Source organism: Chionomys nivalis, chromosome X (assembly GCF_950005125.1).
Source record: "Chionomys nivalis chromosome X, mChiNiv1.1, whole genome shotgun sequence".
NCBI lineage: Eukaryota > Metazoa > Chordata > Mammalia > Rodentia > Cricetidae > Chionomys > Chionomys nivalis.
This window is the reverse complement of record NC_080112.1, coordinates 117,030,472-117,049,402: the sequence shown is the minus strand read 5'-3', so window position 1 is coordinate 117,049,402 and position 18,931 is coordinate 117,030,472. Positions and strand designations below refer to the sequence as shown.

The window sequence follows — 18,931 nt, the reverse complement described above, 5'->3', positions numbered from 1 at the left end:
CAGGTGGAGGACAGCTTTCGTGTGTTTTCAATGTCCTCTCAAGGAATTTGGGACAAACACGAGCTGACATAACCATGTCCACTTAATTCCCAGATCTTGCAGTGTGCACCCAGTGAGATACAGAAGCTAGAGTTCTCCAGAGGTTCACGCAGAGGCCATGTGCTCTGTGTAAATGCCTGTCCTCGTCCCTACTTGTGCACCTGCAACAGATTTCTTTCTCCTCCACTCCATTCCTCAAGGCTTTGGTGGACTTAGTTGGATTCCATGTTCGATCCATTCTGCACATGCTCCCTAGAGCCACTTTCAGTGGGCACGGATCTCCTATAGGGATTGTGGAATGGAAAGAGGACAGATGTGAAACTTGCTAAAAACCCACATGCTGCAAAATCATTTCAATCCTGAAAGCATTTATGGAGATGGCACTACTCTCTTTTAGGTCTCATCATGGCTTTCCAATCCCAACATGTGGACCACAATTTCTACAAACTGGATGAAAATGAGATTGAGGTGAGCCTTGATTTTGAACAAGAGGCCACAGCAGCAACAGAAAGTGTCATCTTTGGAGAAGGTTCTCTAAATGGTTCAGAGAAACCAAAGAACCAGGGCATCCCACACCGCAAGGATGATGTGACCCACGTTGCTAACTTCAACTACGTTGGTGATGACATCAGGCATGAGAGCCATGGGAGCATCCAAGGGTACAGAAACCCACAGTTGAAGGAGCAGGAGACCGTGGCTGCTGCCAGAGTGCCACATGTCCGGCGCACAAGGCCACGGATCCAGTTTGGTCTCACACCCAGGCAGCTGAATGAGTTGGAAGAAGTTTTTGAAAAAACCCAGTACCCCAATGAGATCATAAGGTATGTGAGTTGTTTCAGTAGTCGTTCCAGCTCCCATCCTTCAGCATCTCATTAGGAGGTGTGTTCTTCACACTGTGGGCCCTGTCTGCTTTGAGCCCCTAGCATGAGGTCTTTGTTTAGTTGCTGGGTATGGGAAGGATGTTTTTTGTGGTCAAAGTCAACATCTATATCTGTATCTATATTTTTCTATCTGTCTGTCTGTCTGTCTGTCTGTCTGTCTATCTATCTATCTATCTATCTATCTATCTATCTATCTATCTATCTACCTATCTATGCAGCGTTGGTTGGTGCCTCTCAATTTCTTCTTTTGTTTTTTTTTCATCCTCTTTCTTATCCTCTTCTTGATGACCCTGTTTTATAATGGGAATTGTACTCAAGACTAGTGGTTTCTAAGCAATCCCTCTACTAGTATAGCATATCCACCTTGTGTCAATTAATGTGGTTATTTTTTGCAGTAAAATGGAGGTCACTGAAAACCCGCTTTCATACTTTAGAGCTCCCCATCTCTCCATAGTTTTGTGTTGGCCTGTGATCCATCTCCAGAAGTCTCTTCATTTGCCAAGCTGAAATGCTGTATTTCACTAACAGCTCCAATTTCCGTCTTCTTCTCACAGGAAGGATCTTGCAAAGCGCTTGTTCCTGGGAGAATCCAGAGTGCGGGTCAGTAAATCTGAAAAGGCTTTGGGGAGGGCACTCTGCTTCAGGACATGGTCCATGTCCTTGTACCCATTAGGAAAGGCGAGCGTGGGTGAGAGGTGTCCTTGTCTGGGTTATAATAGTATCCGTGCACTGAATCTTGATGTTTTCCAGAGGTAAAAATGGAACGGGCACCCTTAAGTGTCCTTTCCCATTATTTGAGACAGCACAGTCTCTTAATTGAAAAAAATTTTAAAATGCACACTACTTATATTTTAGCATTTTTATTTTATTTAATTGTCTTTATTGTGCTATGTTTTTTCCCTTCTCCCCCTTTCCTTCTCTATATCTACACTCTCTTGTGACTCCCACACTCCCACACTACTCAGGAGATCTTGTCTTTTTCTACATCCTATGTAGATCCATTTATGACTCTCTCAGTGTCTTCTTTGTTTTCTTTGTTCCCTGGTATTGCTGATTTTCATTGCTTTATGTCTAAAAACCACTTATGACTGAGTATATATTATATTTTTCTTTGTGCCTCTGAGTTACATCACCCAATATGCTGTTTTCTAGATCCATCTATTTGCCTGCAAATTTCAAGATGTCATTATTTTTTTTACTGATGTGCAAATGTATATTTTCTTTTTCCATTCTTTGGTTGAGGGCCATCTAGTTTGTTTCTAGGTTCTGGTTCTTACGAATAATGCTGCTATGAACATATTTAAGCTGATGTTTTTGTGGAATGATTGAGTATTTTGGGGTATATATCCAACAGTGTTATTGCTGGGTCTGGAGGTGGCTTATTTCCTAATTTTATTTTTTTTTATTTGTTTATTAAAGATTTCTGCCTCCTCCCCGCCACCGCCTCCCATTTCCCTCCCCCTCCCTAATAAACTCCCCCTCCCTCAGCAGCCCGAAGAGCAGTCAGGGTTCCCTGCCCTGTGGGAAGTCCAAGGATCTCCCACCTCCTTCCAGGTCTAGTAAGGTGAGCATCTAAACTGCCTAGGCTCCCACAAAGCCAGTACACGCAGTAAGATCAAAACCCAGTTCCATTGTTCTTGACTTCTCAGCAGCCCTCATTGTCCGCTATGTTCAGCGAGTCCGGTTTTGTCCCATGCTTTTTCAGACCCAGTCCAGCTGGCCTTGGTGAGTTCCCATTAGAGCATCCCCATTGTCTCATTGTGTGGGTGCACCCCTCGTGGTCCTGAGTTCCTTGCTCATGCTTTCTCTCCTTCTGGTCCTCACTTGTGCCTTGGGATTTCAAACCAGTGTTCCAATGTGGGTCTCTGTCTCTGTCTCCTTTCATCGCCTGATGAAGGTTAATATCCAGGAGGATAACTATGTTTTTCTTTGGGTTCACCTTCTTATTTAACTTATCTAGGATCACGAATTATAGGCTCAATGTCCTTTATTTATGGCTAGAAACCCATTATGAGTGAGTACATCCCATGTTCCTCTTTTTGAGTCTGGCTTACCTCACTCAGGATGGCATTTTCTATTTCTGTCCATTTGCATGCAAAATTCAAGAAGTCATTGTTTTTTACTGCTGAGTAGTACTCTTATATGTATATACTCCATACTTTCTTCAACCATTCTTCCATTGAAGGGCATCTAGGTTGTTTCCAGGTTCTGGCTATTACAAACAATGCTGCTATGAACATAGTTGAGCATATACTTTTGTTGTATGATAGGGCGTCTCTTGGGTATATTCCCAAGAGTGGTATTACTGGGTCCTGGGGTATGTTGATCCCAAATTTCCTGAGAAACCGCCACACTGCTTTCCAAAGTGGTTGCACAAGTTTGCATTCCTACCAGCAATGGATGAGAGTACCCCTTACTCCACATCCTCTGCAGCAAAGGCTATCGTTGGTGTTTTTGATTTTAGCCATTCTGACAGGTGTAAGATGGTATCTCACAGTTGTTTTGATTCGCATTTCCCTGATCACTAAGGAGGTTGAGCATGACATTAAGGGTCTTTTGGCCATTTGAACTTCTTCTGTTGAGAATTCTCTCTTCAGTTCAGTGCCCCATTTTTTAATTGGGTTAATTAGCATTTTAAAGTCTAGTTTCTTGAGTTCTTTATATATTTTGGAGATCAGACCTTTGTCGGTTGCGGGGTTGGTGAAGATCTTCTCCCAGTCAGTGGGTTGCCTTTTTGTCTTAGTGACAGTGTCCTTTGCTTTACAGAAGCTTCTCAGTTTCAGGAGGTCCCATTTATTCAATGTTGTCCTTAATGTCTGTGCTGCTGGGGTTATATGTAGGAAGTGGTCTCCTGTGCCCATATGTTGTAGGGTACTTCCCACTTTCTCTTCTATCAGATTCAGTGTGTTCGGACTGATATTGAGGTCTTTAATCCATTTGGAATTGAGTTTTGTACATGGTGATAGATATGGATCTATTTTCATTCTTCTACAGGTTGACAACCGGTTATGCCAGCACAATTTGTTGAAGATGCTCTCTTTCTTCCATTGTATACTTTAGCTCCTTTATCGAAAATCAGGTGTTCATAGGTTTGTGGGTTAAAGTCCGGGTCTTCTATTCGATTCCATTGGTCAACTTCTCTGTTTTTATGCCAATACCAAGCTGTTTTCAATACTGTAGCTCTGTCTGATTGACTTGTCCATTGGTGAGAGAGGTGTGTTGAAGTCTCCTACTACTAGTGTGTGTGGTTTGATGTCTGCCTTGAGTTCTAATAATTTTTTTTTACATAAGTGGGTGCTTTTATATTAGGGGCATAGATATTCAGGATTGAGACTTCATCCTGATGAATTGTTCCTGTTATGAGTATAAAATGTCCATCTCGATCTCTTCTGATTCATTTTAGTTTGAAGTCAGTTTTGTTAGAAATTAGTATGGCTACACCTGCTTGTTTCTTAGGACCATTTGCTTGAAAAACATTTTCCCAACCCTTTCCTCTGAGTAGATGCCTGTCTTTTTGTTTGAGATGTGTTTCTTGCAAACAGAAGAATGTTGGATCCTGTTTTCGTATCCAATCTCTTAGCCTGTGGCTCATTATAGGTGAATTGAGACCATTAATACTAAGTGATATTAATGGCCAGTGGTTGTTTACTCTGGTTATTCTTATGTTTTTGGTAGTAGAGTTTGTGTATCTCCCTTCTTTGAGTTGTGCTGGTGAAGGATCACTAGATGCCTGAGTTATTGTAGGCAGTGTTGGCAATGTTGGATTCCTTGGGTTGTGATTATCCTTCTATTACTTTCTGTAGGGCTGGATTTGTTACTACGTATTGTTTACATTTGTTCCTATCCTGGAATGTTTTGTTTTCTCCATTGATAGTGAACGATATCTTGGCTGGGTATAGTAGTTTGGGCTTGCATCCATGGTCTCTTAGTTTCTGCAGTACCTCTATTCAGGACCTTCTGGCTTTCATAGTTTCCATAGAGAAGTCAGGTGTAAGTCTGATCGGTTTACCTTTATAAGTTACTTGACATTTTTCCTTTGCAGCTCTTAATATTCTTTCTTTAATCTGTATGTTTTGTTTTTTGATAATTATATGTGAGGGGATTTTTTTTTGATCCAGTCTGTTTGGTGTTCTGTATGCTTCTTGAATATTCAAAAGAATATCTTTCTTTATGTTGGGAAAGTTTTCTTCCATAATTTTGTTGAAAATACTTTCTGGGCCTTTGATCTGTAACTCTTCTCCTTCTATCCCTATTATTCTTAGGTTTGGTCTTTTTATTGTGTCCCATATTTCCTGAATGTTTTGTGATGAGAATTTGTTGGCTTTGCTGTTTTCTTGATCAGCGTGTTTATTTTCTCTATGGTATCTTCAGAATCTGAGATTCTTTCTTCTATCTCTTGTATTCTATTGATTATGCTTGTTTCTGTAGTCTCTGCTCGTTGTCCTAGATTTTCCATATCCCGCCGGTCCTCAGTTTGTGTTTTCTTCCTTGCTTCCACTTCAGTTTTCAATTCTTGAACTGTTTCCATTACCTGTTTGATCATTTTTTCTTGGTTTCCCAGGGTATCATTTACGTATTTACTCATATCTTCAAAGTTTTTGTTATACTTCTCATCCATTTCTATAAGTGCATTTTTTACATGATGTTTAAGGGACTCTTTTTCTTTTATAAAGTCAATTTTTTCCTCTTCTTCTGTGTTAGGGTGTTCAAGTCCTTCTGTTGTAAGATCATTGGGTTCTGGTGTTTTCATGTTGTTTTTCAGATTGTTGGGTGAATTCTTGCCTTGGCGCCTGCCCATCTCTTCCTACCCATGCTATCTAATGGGTCTTTTAAAACAGGATCAGGTTTCCCTGCTGGCCAGGGGCCCAGCTTACAAAATGCCCCCGCTCTGTTTCCCGGCTCCCGCCGCGGGCCGAGATCCCTCTCACCACTCAGAAGGGTCTTCAGGAACAGGACCAGGCTTCCCGTTAGCCAGGGATTTTGTCAACACGAGGCCTACCACTCTGCAGGCCAGCCACCAAAACAGAGAAACTCCTGCTACCCTCTGCCCCGAGCACCCAACCCAGCGCCCAAACAGGCTGAACTGGGTGATCCTGAGGTCTCGCGGAAGAGAGGGAGAAGGAAGGAAGCCCCTGGGCGCAAGCTGGGATGGGCCAGGGAGAGAGAGGTTGCAGCAGAGGAGGAACAGCCCCAGCATAGTGGAGCAGCCCCCACAGAATGACCGGGGAGTCAGGGGGTCAAAAAATGCCCCTGCTTCATTTCCTGGGTCCCGCCATGGGCCAAGAACACTCTCACCACTCAGGAGGGTCTTCAGGGATAAGACCAGGCTCCCTGTTCGCCAGGGACCTTGCCATAAAAGGCCTACCACTCTGCAGGCCAGCCCCCCAAAAACCTACTTGATTTAATTGTAGTGGGACGATCTGCTCTCAGTGTGGTCTTCACTGTTTCATGCTTGGACCTTCGCGTCTGCACCGCGTCTCCGCCGTGTTTCCTAATTTTCTGAGAAATCATCAAAATGATTTTCAAAGTGGCTGACAAGTTTACACTCCCACCAGCAATGCAAGAATGTTCCTTTTACCCAAACATCCTCTGCAGCATAAGTTGTCATCAGTGTTTTGATCATGGCCATTCTTATAGGTGTAAGATGGGATATTAGAGTTGTTTTGATTTGCATTTCTCTGATGACTAAGGATGTTGAACATTTCCTCAAGTTTCTTTCAGCCATTTGAGATTCCCAGACTACTTATAATCCCTATGTGAACATCATATATATAGACAACATTGAATATCATACGGTCATGCACTTAGGAAAACATGAATGTTTACTGGTAGTGTAGAGTGATTAATACTGAGGTCCTGACACTCAGGTCATTTCAGGGTACTTTGTGTAGCATTGCAGTAGGACTCTTAAGTGACCTTGGGGACATCTAATTGATGTAGCAAGCAGTAGGAGAAAGACAGGGCTCAGTTTCAACAAATAAACACTCAGTTATAAGTGTGGATATAGTGAGACCAGACAGAAATTCAGTGTTTCATAACTAACCTGTGTTTAATTTGTCCAAGAGTCATGTGGGAAGACACTCACAAGTGAACATGGATGGCCCTCCACCTTTGTAATTTGTGGAAAGCCGATGTAGACAGCAGAAAGGTTGAACCTTCATGTTCCCCCATGCTGTGTTTAGGTTTTCTAAAAACAATGCCAAAATAGTCATGTCAGTGTTATGAGATGTCTGAGGCTGACAGCTTTAAAGAGTTCATTTTGTTACAGTTAAAGAAAAAGAATAACATCGAGTTCATTTCAGTTAATCGAGTAAAGAGAACGGGATCAGGTGAAGTTATAGAAAGTCAAAATGCAGGTTGGGACTGAGGAGAGGGCCAAAGGATAAAGCGCTTGCCACATGAGTCTGAGGATGTGAGTTGGGACCCTCAGAATAAAGTTTAGCAGGTGTCAGCTCATCTGTAGTCAGGATCTCTTATTCAGGAGCCAGAGACTACAGACCAGCTCAGTTCCTGAGCTGAGGTTTAGGGACAATTCTGACAATGTAAATCATGTGAGGACTAAGCTAAGAAGATGTTTGACTCTGATCTCTGTCCTCTGCAAGCACGAGTGCGCATGTACACAGAGATACACAGGCACATCACACACCTTTGCAAGGTTTTATGTGTTTGCAAATACATAAAATGCAAAGGTGCCAAGCCATGGTCAAGTGTGTCTTCTGTTGACTAACATGAAAACTGACAGTATTTTTTCCTTTAAAGGAGACTATGTTGGGCCAGGTGGTGGTGGCACACGCCTTTAATCCCAGCACTCGGGAGGCAGAGGCAGGCAGATCTCTGTGAGTTCGAGGCCAGCAACGTCTACAAGAGCTAGTTCCAGGACAAGCTCCAAAGCTACAGAGAAACCCTGTCTCGAAAAACAAAAACAAAAACAAAAAAAAAAAGAGACTATGTTGAAGATATGGGTATTTTGTAATGTGGAAAAGATAGAGCTAACTTGAAGGAAGAGTTGTAGCTATCTTCTTTTCCAACAAATTTCTTTCCTTTGGACAGTAAAGACTAATGTTTAGATCATGGGATAAAAGCTGAGGCCATGAGCCCAGAGAAACTGACTGCTGTATAGCAAATGAGAAAGGGGAAAGGCAGTGCAGAGTGCTGTTCATGCTAACTTCCTTCAGCATGGATCAGGGCAGTCTTGATGTAAGCCAACTCTCAACCTGCAGTAGTAGCTTGTGCAGAATAGCAGTCCTGCCTAGCAGCCCCTGCTGGCTGGCAACCAAATACCACGAGGTGTAAATACGGTAGGACCAGGCTCAGGTGGGAGAAACTGGGAGAGAAGAGGGAGTTTTCCCCAGGGTGGAGAGGAAGAGTGAATGGAAAAGAAAAGCTGAAGAAGTGAGGAATTCTCCCCATGTCGAGCTGACAGGACCCTGTACTTCAGTTCCAGAGAGTTGGAGGTGCTGCATCCCCAGAGCCTGATGTGAGGCAGCTCTGGAGACACAGATGCACTGCAGCTCCAGAGAGCCTGATGCACTGCATCTTTAGAGAGGCCAATGCAACTGCAACTTCAGACAGGCTGATGCACTGCTGCTCAGAGAGGCTGATTCACTGCCACTCCAGAGGCTGATGCATTGCAGTCCAGAGAGTCTGATGCACTGCAGCTTTAGAGGGGCTGATGCACTGCAGCTCTAGAATCTGATGCACTGCAATCCAGAGAAGCTGATGCACTACAGCTCTAGAGAATCTGATGAATTGCAGCTCCAGAGAGACTGATGTACTGCATTTATAGAGGCTGATGCACCATCACTCTAGAGACCTATTTACTGCAGTTGTAGAGAGGCTGATGATGCACTGCATCTTTATAGAGGCTATGCACTTCAGCTTCAGAGAGACTGATGCACTGCAGCTCCAGAGAGGCTGATGAACTGCAGATCTAGAGGCTGATGCACTGCAGCTCAGAGAGGCCATTGCACTGCATCTCTAGTGGAGCTGCACCTCTAGAGGTGCTGATGAATCATAGCTCCAGAGAGATTGATGTACTGCAGAGCCCCATGTACTACAGCTCTAGAGCTGCTGCTGATGCACTGCATCTCCAGACAGGCCAATGCAACTGCAACTCCAGACAGGCTGATGCACTGCTGCTCAGAGAGGCTGATTCACTGCCACTCCAGAGGCTGATGCACTGCAGTCCAGAGAGTCTGGTGCACTGCAGCTTTAGAGAGGCTGATGCACTGCAGCTCTAGAATCTGAAGCACTGCAATCCAGAGAAGCTGATGCACTACAGCTCTAGAGAATCTGATGAATTGCAGCTCCAGAGAGACTGATGTACTGCATTTATAGAGGCTGATGCACCATCACTCTAGAGACCTATTTACTGCAGTTGTAGAGAGGCTGATGATGCACTGCATCTTTATAGAGGCTATGCACTTCAGCTTCAGAGAGACTGATGCACTGCAGCTCCAGAGAGGCTGATGAACTGCAGATCTAGAGGCTGATGCACTGCAGCTCAGAGAGGTTGAGGCACTGCAGCTCTAGAGAGGCTGATGAACTGGAGCTCTAGAGGCTGATGAATTCCATCTCAGAGGGGCTGGTGAACTGGAGCTCTAGAGGCTGATTCAATGCTGCTCCAGAAAGGCTGATTCACTGAAGCTCTAGAGGCTCATGAACTGCAGCTCCAGAGATGCTGATGCACTGCCGTTCCAGAATCTGATACACTGCAGGATTAGAGAGGCTTATGCACTGCAGCTCTAGAGGCTCATTTACTTCAGAACTAGATGCCAAGCACTACAGCTCTAGAGGTTGAAGCACTGCAGCTCCAGAGAGGCCAATATATTGAAACTCTGGAGGTTGATGTACTGCAGCTTCAGAGAGGCTGATGCACTGAATCTCTACAGAGGTTTATGTACTGTAGCTCTACAGGGGCTGATGCACTGCATCTCAAGAGGCTGATGAACTGCCGCTGTAGAGGGACTGATGCACTGCAGCTATAGTTGCTGATGAACTTCACCTCCAGAGAGGCTGATGCATGGCTGCTTCAGAGGCTGATACACTGCATCTCTAGATGCCAAGAACTGCATCTCAAGAGGCTGATGGACTGTAGATCCAGAGAGGCTGATGCACTGCAGCTTTAGAGGCTGATTCACTGCAGATCCATGGAGGCTGATGCATTGCTGCTCCAGAGGCTGATGCAGTGAAACTCAGGAGAGGCTGATGCACTGCTGCTTCAGAGGGCAATGCACTGCAGCTCCAGAGGCTGAGCCTTGCAACTGTAAGAGAGCATGGACACAGGACACAAGAAAAGAGAAAACACTCATGTTCTCTTGCTTGTATATTCTTCAGTGTGACATTCTCAAAGCTTCTTATTTCCCCTTTCCTCTTATAAACATAATAGATAGGCTTTAGGAATAAATCATGGGCGACTCTGACCTAATGTGAACCTACATGAGTTTGCCAGTGGTGGTGTGTGAATCCCCTCTGTGTGCAGTGATTACCATTAATGAAGAAAAAAACTGATTTGGGCCTATAGCACAGCAGATCTTAGGTAGGCAGGGAAAGCTAGGCTGAACGCTGGGAGAAAGAAGGGCAGAGTCAGAGGGACAAGCCATGGAGCCACCACCAGAGGCAGACATCCAGAAAATTTTGTTGGTAAGCCACTGTCACATGGAGATTCACAGATTAATAGAAATGGGTACAATTAATATGTAAGAGTTGGCCAATAAGAAACTAGAGCTAATGTGCCAACAGTGACTTAATTAATATAATCCTTGTGTGATTATTTCAGGGCTAAGCTAACCGGGCAGCTGGGAACCAACAAGCGGCCCCCTCCCAACACACTGGGGCTTTGGTTGAGTTCATGGAGGCATCATGCTGGTAGCTTTGAGTTCCCCTCATGGCTTCTGGTTCTTTTGTTGGTCGTCTTTAGCCTATGCATCCACATAATAGAAGGGGCAGGCAGGGAGAGAAAGGACGTGGACTCAAAGATGTGCAGTTTGAGAACTTCCCAATATAATGGACCCTTATTCCCTAGGAGCCTGAGAGGATGGTGACATCTAACAGGTAACTGTGACTGTATTTCCATAGCTGGCTCAGTATTAAGGAGGAGGCAGTTTTGTTACCTGTTCTCCACATTGTTGCAGATCACAGTCCTGAGTGGAGGTTCAGCCTAAAAACTTTGGATCTCCTGGTAGAAGAACAGAGCCCAGGATGCCCTTCATGTTGGACAGGAAGTAGGGCGTCACTATCAAGCTTCAAATGTCATTGAGAACATTGCCTTTGTCCTGAGCCCAGAAAACTTAGGAGGGCATGGAAGAGGGGGAAGGTAAAAGTTCATAAGTAACAGTGACCTCCCCCTATTACCTACTTCATGGAAGCAGGGAGTCCCAAGATATCTGAATGATTTGTCTGAATTAGCACATTTCCCTAATCCTATACAAGACAACAGCACAGCTCTGTGCAGACCTCCCTTGGAGTAGTGTTAGCTCTCCCAAGTCAATTTGGGAGGGATGTTTGTTTGTTTGTTTGTTTGTTTGTTTGTTTGTTTGTTTGTTTGTTTGAGCTGGGAATAGGATGTGACTTTGCACACTCTTTAGGCAAGTGTGATTCCTTGTAATCACCCCACCTCCTTAAGGTGCTGGAGCAATAAGAAGCTGTCCAGCCATGAATGGTGAGCTGAAAATATGGGAGTAAAGTGGTTTACTGTGGAGAAATTATATGTTTTGATAAAGAAAAATATGCCAGAGGAGATCTAGAAACACTGGAAGAGAAGGAGAAGATGCTGGAGGGAGAAAGAGGAGAGGGGAATGAGGAGGAGGAAGAAGAGGAGACTGGGAAGGAGGGAGATTGTTTTCTGACAGTTAAGGGGAGGTAGGAAGCAGGTATCCCACTATCCTAAGTGGTGAATCTCACAGCACCCCTTGTCCTTCCTCAGATGGGCCCCTTGTATGGAGGCCGACTGGGAGTTAGGATTGAGCTGTCTGTACAAGGCAGACAAGCGAGTGTATTGTTGAAGTGCGTTGACTTCATTTTGGTTTTTGACCTTTTGTACAGAAAATACATTTTTGTTCCCTTTGAGTCATCCACTACCTTTGGATCTTCCAGTTTTTCTGCTTCATCTTCTGCTTTGATTACTGAGCCTTGAGGGGAGGAGGTTATGAACACATTTCATTTAGAATATAGCACTCCATAGTTGTTAGCAGAGATGACCACTCATACGGTCTATAGCTAATAGAAAGTCTTTATTCCAGCTGACTAGGATGTCACCCAGGTATATGGGCACCTAGGAGTTGACCCAGCTGTCTAGAACACAGGGGTTTTAAGGGCATCTTAAAACCTAGATATCCGAGCATCTAGCTCAGCAGAAGCAGATGCCTTTGCAGAAGTAAGGACTTTACATCAAGCTGTTTACTGAAGTAAGATAAGCAGTTAGCTGGGAAAGGGGGTTCATATGAACAGGTAGTTTAACCACAGCTAAGTTAGCTAGAACATTCCTGATCTTTGGTCCCTAGAATAGACTTAATTAATTTCCCGTGGGATTCTCCATCACAGAGATCAAATTCTATTTCTACCTGAAATGGCCTCAACAAGAATAGAAGACGGAGTAACCTCTTCCCTGGCTTGACCTGTCACTTTTCCCACTAGGTCAGAGGGCATGAGTCAAATCATTTACTCGTCCTGTTCTAGGAGGGCATAGTTGTTTCTAGGGACCAGTAACTTGAATGGGTTTATTTTCTGTTTGAGGCAATTGGCCATGCAGGTGAAGAGGCAGGGTTCCACCGTTAGTCTGATCAGGACAAGAATCAATGGTCCAGTTTATGGTGACAGTAAGCCATAGTGATCCGGTTACCAGAGACTGATAACAATGTCCTGATCTGTATCTTCTTTCTTTCCGTCCAGTGAGCTTTCCTCTCTCCCTTTCTTTTCCTCTTCCCCTTCTCTTATCTTCTGCATTCTTTCTTCTTTCTATCGACTACTCATGTCCCCTCACTTACCCTTTCCACCTTCTTTTCCTCATCACCCCCAAGTCCTTTCTCCTCTACTTATTTAAAAAGCAGTTACTCACGCATGCACTCCAGGGCACTGGCAGCCCGTTGCCACCACCTCATCTTCACTCTCCTCTCCTTCCTTAGACCAATAGACTGCCGAATTTTCAGGAAGCCTGCAGAAAACCTGACTTGGCCCAGGCATTGACCGATTACTTCCCAGCAGCTTCCTTTCCTGTGCATAGGAGACAAGAGTCCTCTATGGGAGGACACAGAAACCTCCACAGTCACCCAGCAAGGGCCATTCCTTTTTCTAGATGTTTCATGGATAAAACTGGACATGGTCAGACAGAAAAAACACTTAGAAATGCTTTCAGCTTTCTGGCTCTTCAACTTAGGTCAGAAATCTTGGGATCATCTCAAACAATCAAAGTTGAGGAATCTATGGCAGTTGCTTCAGCTGTTCCTGCAGCTCTTTAATCAGAACCAGAATTGGAACCCGTTCTGCCTTTGTTAACATTTATTCAAGGCCAAATATGAGCTCTCCCATCTTCACTATTATAGGCATATATCATGAGGATTACATAGACAAGAATACATGTAGTGGGGTGTGACTTTTCAGAGAGTCAGAGGAGATACATGTAGTGTAAGCAGTAGTTCAAGTAAGCCAGATAATTCAAGGGCATGATGCAAGTACCTTGTCCTTGGCAGAGAGTGTGTAGATTGTAATCCCTGAAGACCTTTTGGTATCTGGTCTTCTCCATATCCTGATTTATTGATCTCTGATCTCTTTCTTAGAGCCATATTTTCCCATTTCCGGTTGTTCTGAAAACCGATTCCAGGGTTGGGGTTGCTAAGGATTTTGTGTGTCCTTGGTTAGAAAAGTCTGGTCAATAAAAAGCCTCACTGGCATGTGCTGTTACAGAGTTGTTTTTTCCACTTGTGATGTTGACTGTTGAATACACTAAAGCCATCTCTTTCACCATGTTATTGCAGAGCTGGTTTAAGAAAAGAAGAGCCCAATACAGGAAACATCAGCAGTCCCAGGTTCTCCAGTGTGCATCTGCTGATGGCCAGGACACCTTGCAGTAAAGATTTTGTAGGAGTCCTGAAGCATCATCCTGTCCAGGCCCCAGATGAAGACAGGATCTTCAGGTGTCACTGACACCTTCTAATGGCTGTGACGCCTTATCCTTTCAGCAATAAAGAGTTGTGTATTCAAAATATTTCGTGTCATTTTTGGGGGTCTGTCGCGGCTCTACCTTGTCCTACAAGGATGACACGCAACATACCGGAGCTCTTCCTGCTGCAGTTTTATTCAGGACCTTTTGACAATACGTTTTCTCTGTCTCTCTCTTCTTCTCTCTCCCTCTCTCTCCTCCTCTCTCCTCTTCTTCTACCGGCTAGAGTGGAAAACCCGCTTTTTTTTCTTTAGCGGATCCCCAATCTTTACCTTGAGGATTATCCGGTGCACCCCCTGACTGCAGCAAGTTCTGGGCTCCACGGAGAGAGGTTTGGAGGTTCCCCGTATGCGGCACCACTTGTCTTGTCCCCGTACAGGCCACCAGTTGTCACGGCCCCCTCGTCCAGCAAGGAAGGAGCGCAACACCGGAGCTCTTCTTGCTAAGCAGTTTATTCAGGACTTTATTCATAGCTTCCTTCTCTTTCCCTTTCTCTCTCCCTCTCTCACTCACTCACTCACTCACTCACTCACTCACTCACTCACTCACTCACTCTCACTCTCTCCCTCCTTGGGCAAAACCTCCCAGTCCTTAAGTACGCATGGGCAACCAATCCCGGATTGCCAGGTAGGCACTGCTCATAGGTCCACGCATATGCAAGCAGCTGATGACCATTGCGCGATAATAGCATAAGTCAGGTCTTAGCCATTATCGCCATCATGTGTGGCTCCACGCAGCTGGCTACAGGGGTCAATAAGGTGTGGTTGTCAATTATTGAGAAAATATTTAACAGAACACATAAGAAAGGGATAAAACCCTAAGTCACCTTTACTACTCCACAAGTCACAAAAGTTTCTCAGGACCCACAGCAATCTTTGCTAAGATATATATTCTTCTCTGTTGTCACATTGTAGCATCGTCACCTTAACTTGACCCTGTGGGATCAAACACATAAGAACAGGAACAGAACAAGTCCCCAGTGAGAAGACTGTTCACAATGAAAGCTGAGTTTCCCCCAAATCTACGAGTTCACGCTTGTACTGCAACTAATACAAATAGACTACATTCTGAGCATTCATCAGAAGGTAGTGTGACCAGTGACCTAGGCTGTCCCCAGGTCTGTTCACTGCCCTCCTTTCAATGGCACAGTTATGGTACTAGAAGTCCTCCTGCCACAGATCCTACTGTTTCAAAGGAAACACAAGAGGCCATCCCACGCCCATTAGAAAGAGGCTTCCTCTTTGCTCCCACACCTATGCCCGAGATGCACAAGAGGCATATTGATCGATTCCTTTCCGGTCATGCAGGAGAGGAGAAGGATTATCAGCAGATACACCAGGCCAGGTTACGGGTAGACATAGGATGCAGGCTTCAGAGCATGCAGGGAGCAATGGGCTGTGTTAGCCCAAGGGTGATTGCAGGAGAGGCAGTGTGTAAATCCTATAGAGAGGGTTATGCCTGAGTTCCAGCAGGGAGGACACATCAGGGTGGCATTAACATGGTGGTGTATGTCCTGGGGTTAGAGGACATGACCTGTGAGAAAGTGGCCAAGGCATGAGCTGCTTTTGATGCTGTGACTACTTGTGAGATATGGCAGACTGTAGAAAAGAGGGTGCAGCAGGATGTGTTAACGCCTCTTTCTAAATTGAGTACAGGTAAGGGGTGGAATCTGGACTTTGCAATAGAGAAGATGGGTAAACAGGGCTGTGTACTGAGGACACACATCTAGAAGTCTGGTGTGACAGAGGAGGGGCAGATAGACTGTCTGTAGTACAGCCTTGTATTAGTAAAGTTTGTGGATGGTAGAGGAACTGCGGAGAGATGGAGGACGCGATCCCCACAGCAAGAGTGTCCAGAGGCCAGATAACTTGGACTGGGTGGTTTTGTGTGTCATCTTGACATAGGCTAGAGTCATCAGAGAGGAAGGAGCCCCAGGTGAGGAAATGCCTCATGAGGTCCAACTGTAAGTCATTTTCTCAATTATTCCTCAATAGGCAATAGCCCAGCTTACAGTATAAAGTGTCATTCCTGGGCTGGTGGCCCTCGGATCTATAAGAAAGCAGACTGAGTAAGCCATGAAAAGCAAGCCAGTAAGCAGCTCTCCTCCAAGGCCTCCTCATAAGATCCCGCTTCTGTGAACCTTCCCTGTTTGAGTTCCTGTTCCGATTTCCTTGTGTGATGAACAGCAATGCTGAAGTGTACATCGAATACAACCTTTCCTCCCCAACTTCCATTTTTCATGGTATTTTGTCACAGTGACAGAAACCCTGAGACAACATCCTTCTACTTGAAGAGGAACTGGGAACACTGGTGCTGGGATTATACGCACCAAGGTGGATGCTGGATTAGGGACATGCACAGGACCCAGAAGGAAGGTAGATTCAGGCCAGAGGTGGGATGTGTGAGGTGGAGCTGGTGAGAAAGACTCCCTGGGGTCTACTACCACAGAATGCAGTCAGGCTCTTAGTATAGTCCTGAGAAAGTGACAGTGCCTGGCCACACAAAGTAGGCCTGTGGATCAGAACCCTACAAATGCAGAGGAAGATTCCTCTGTAGAGACCAAAGAACAGTGAGGGAGGGGCCCATTGCTACTAATCAGGTCCTGGTGTGGGGGCCAGAGAGAGCACCCGCAGGGTCACATTCCAGGAGAGGGGGATTCGTATGTGTGTAATATACACATGAGGAGATGACCCCATTGGGACCTGTGTTCTTATCCCTCCACTGCCATTCCCACAACAAAACATTCCAAACCAACACACACCTCTTGGGGCTATACAAATCCCAGAATAAGGGCATATTAAGATGGCCCAGCAATTATGTGATGTGGGATTCCTCTCTGTATGTTGTGAGTACCATTGGTTAATAAAGGAACTGTATGGGCCCATAGTAAGTTATATGGGAACAGAGCTAGGCAGGGAAAACTAAATTGAATGCTGGGAGAAAGAAGAACGAAGACAGAGAGAAGCTATGTAGCTCCTCCAGAGATGGATGCCAGAACTTTAGCTGTTAATCCAAAGCCTTGTGTCGATACACAGATTAATAGAGATGGGTTAGATAAGGATATGAGTTAGCCAAAAATACGCCTGGGCTATTGACCAAACAGCATTGCAAATAGTATGGTTTCTGTATGATTATTTCTGGGCAGAGCAGTCAGGAGACACACAAGCAGCCTTATTTCACCAGCTATGGACCAGTCATACTCTTTCATGGTACATTTCCAGAACCTACATTGTCTCACATCTTCCTGTAACTCCACCTCCAGGGAAAAGGACACCCTCCTCTGGCCTATGCAGGCCCCTGCATGCATACATATACAGACTCATGCACATTATTAAAAATAACATAATATTTCAAAAAGAAAGTCCAGATTGAGAATTCTAGACAACACATTTTCATCCATGGGTCTTTGTGTACCAGGATCCCTCTAGCTCCAGCCACCATCAGCATGTGCCCAGTGCAACATGGTTTTCATGTATGTATCAGGACAGGGACACGTCTGCTGAGGAAGTTCAGCAGACAATTCAATTCTTTTGTATTATTTCAGCTCAAAATTCCACATGTCAGACCATTCTAGCAAGGAAATTGAGGCAACAGGATAGTAAAATAGCTGGACACATGACTTTCACATTCAGGTGTGGAGAGAAGGGAATGCATTTGTGCTTACAACTTGGTTCCGCTGACGGAAATTTATTCAGTTGTCTACAGTTCATGATGCCCTAGCTAGGGAATGGTATCGCCAAAGGTGGGACAGATCCTTCTATAACAACTAACTTAAGGCAGTCTTCCACAATCAAGACAGTCTCTCATTGAGACTCACTTCCCAGGTGATTGCATGTTGTGTTAAGATGACGATTAAAGCATACTATCCCGGAAGGTCATGGTGCCTGTCACCAAGAGAGCAGACCTGAAATTCATCCCCAGGATTTACACGGTGGAGGAAAAAATCAGCCACTGCAAACTGTTCTCTTCTCGCCACACTGGGAAAGATCCCCCCAATAAACCAGCAACAATAATAAAATAGTTATGACTAATAATGCTACTGCACACTACAATTCATGTGCTGCATGACAGGGCTTGCCTCGTTTGCACCAGGTCCTGATTTAATGTCTAGTCCCTCAAGAAAGTTGAAATATTGTCATTGGCAAGCACAGGTTTCAAACGTTAAAGAAGGTGTCAAGGAAATGTATCGAGGTTTCTGATGTTCACAGGCGCTGTATCTGCCTCTAGCCCCAATCTTTGTCAAGACCCACACAGCAGCAAAGCATGGGGGCCTGCCTGGATTCAAGAGATCAGAATTCCAGCAGGTTACCTTCCTTCCGGTTTGATCTTTGCCAGCTCAAAGCCACTTCAGACAGCGCCTCACTATCCTTCCTTCCCTACACGCTGGGCTCAGAGCTGTGACTCTCACAGATTTGGTGAGATGAAATCTTTCCTCTGTTCACCCAGCTAGATGTGATCTCCCGAGCATTGAGCACAGCTAACACAGGGGTCCAAGACGGGAGACCTTCCAGTGAGAGTCACTGTGGTTTCAGGGCAATGCTGGCCTGAACCTTCTTTCTGGCCCAACCTAACCTAAATTTGCAGCAGTTACCCCTGAGATTGAAACAGTCCACCATGCAGGTTTGGAAGCTCCTTAAGCAGGGTGATAACTCAAAATAACTTCAAGAACTTCCCCAAACTGACCAGATTCACTAGCACCATCCCTGCTAGAGCAAATAATGAAAGCAGAAAATCCGTCTCAGAGAAAAAAGAGCCAAGTTGCTAAGAAGACTCTCAGAGAGCTGGGCATGATGGCACATGCCTTTCTTTATTCCCGCACTCGACAGGCAGAGGCAGGTGAATCTCTGTGAGTTCG

General features: G+C 44.9%; 1 protein-coding gene across 1 annotated transcript; it reads left to right on the top strand.

The window, feature by feature from the left end:
* Window positions 1-444: 444 nt before the first annotated feature.
* LOC130867236 (rhox homeobox family member 1-like) lies at window positions 445-13,987 on the top strand. The gene is made up of 3 exons (XM_057758977.1): window positions 445-860; window positions 1,475-1,520; window positions 13,892-13,987. The coding sequence occupies exons 1-3, from the start codon at window positions 445-447 to the stop codon at window positions 13,985-13,987; spliced, it is 558 nt and encodes a 185-aa protein (XP_057614960.1).
* The last annotated feature ends 4,944 nt before the right edge of the window (window positions 13,988-18,931 follow it).

Excerpts from the sequence above, each read along its gene's own strand:
- LOC130867236 (XM_057758977.1), top strand. The coding sequence starts at position 445 with ATGGCTTTCCAATCCCAACATGTGGACCACAATTTCTACAAACTGGAT. Across the intron at positions 861-1,474 it reads TACCCCAATGAGATCATAAG|GAAGGATCTTGCAAAGCGCT; the intron begins GTATGTGAGTTG and ends TTCTTCTCACAG. Across the intron at positions 1,521-13,891 it reads TGGGAGAATCCAGAGTGCGG|AGCTGGTTTAAGAAAAGAAG; the intron begins GTCAGTAAATCT and ends ATGTTATTGCAG.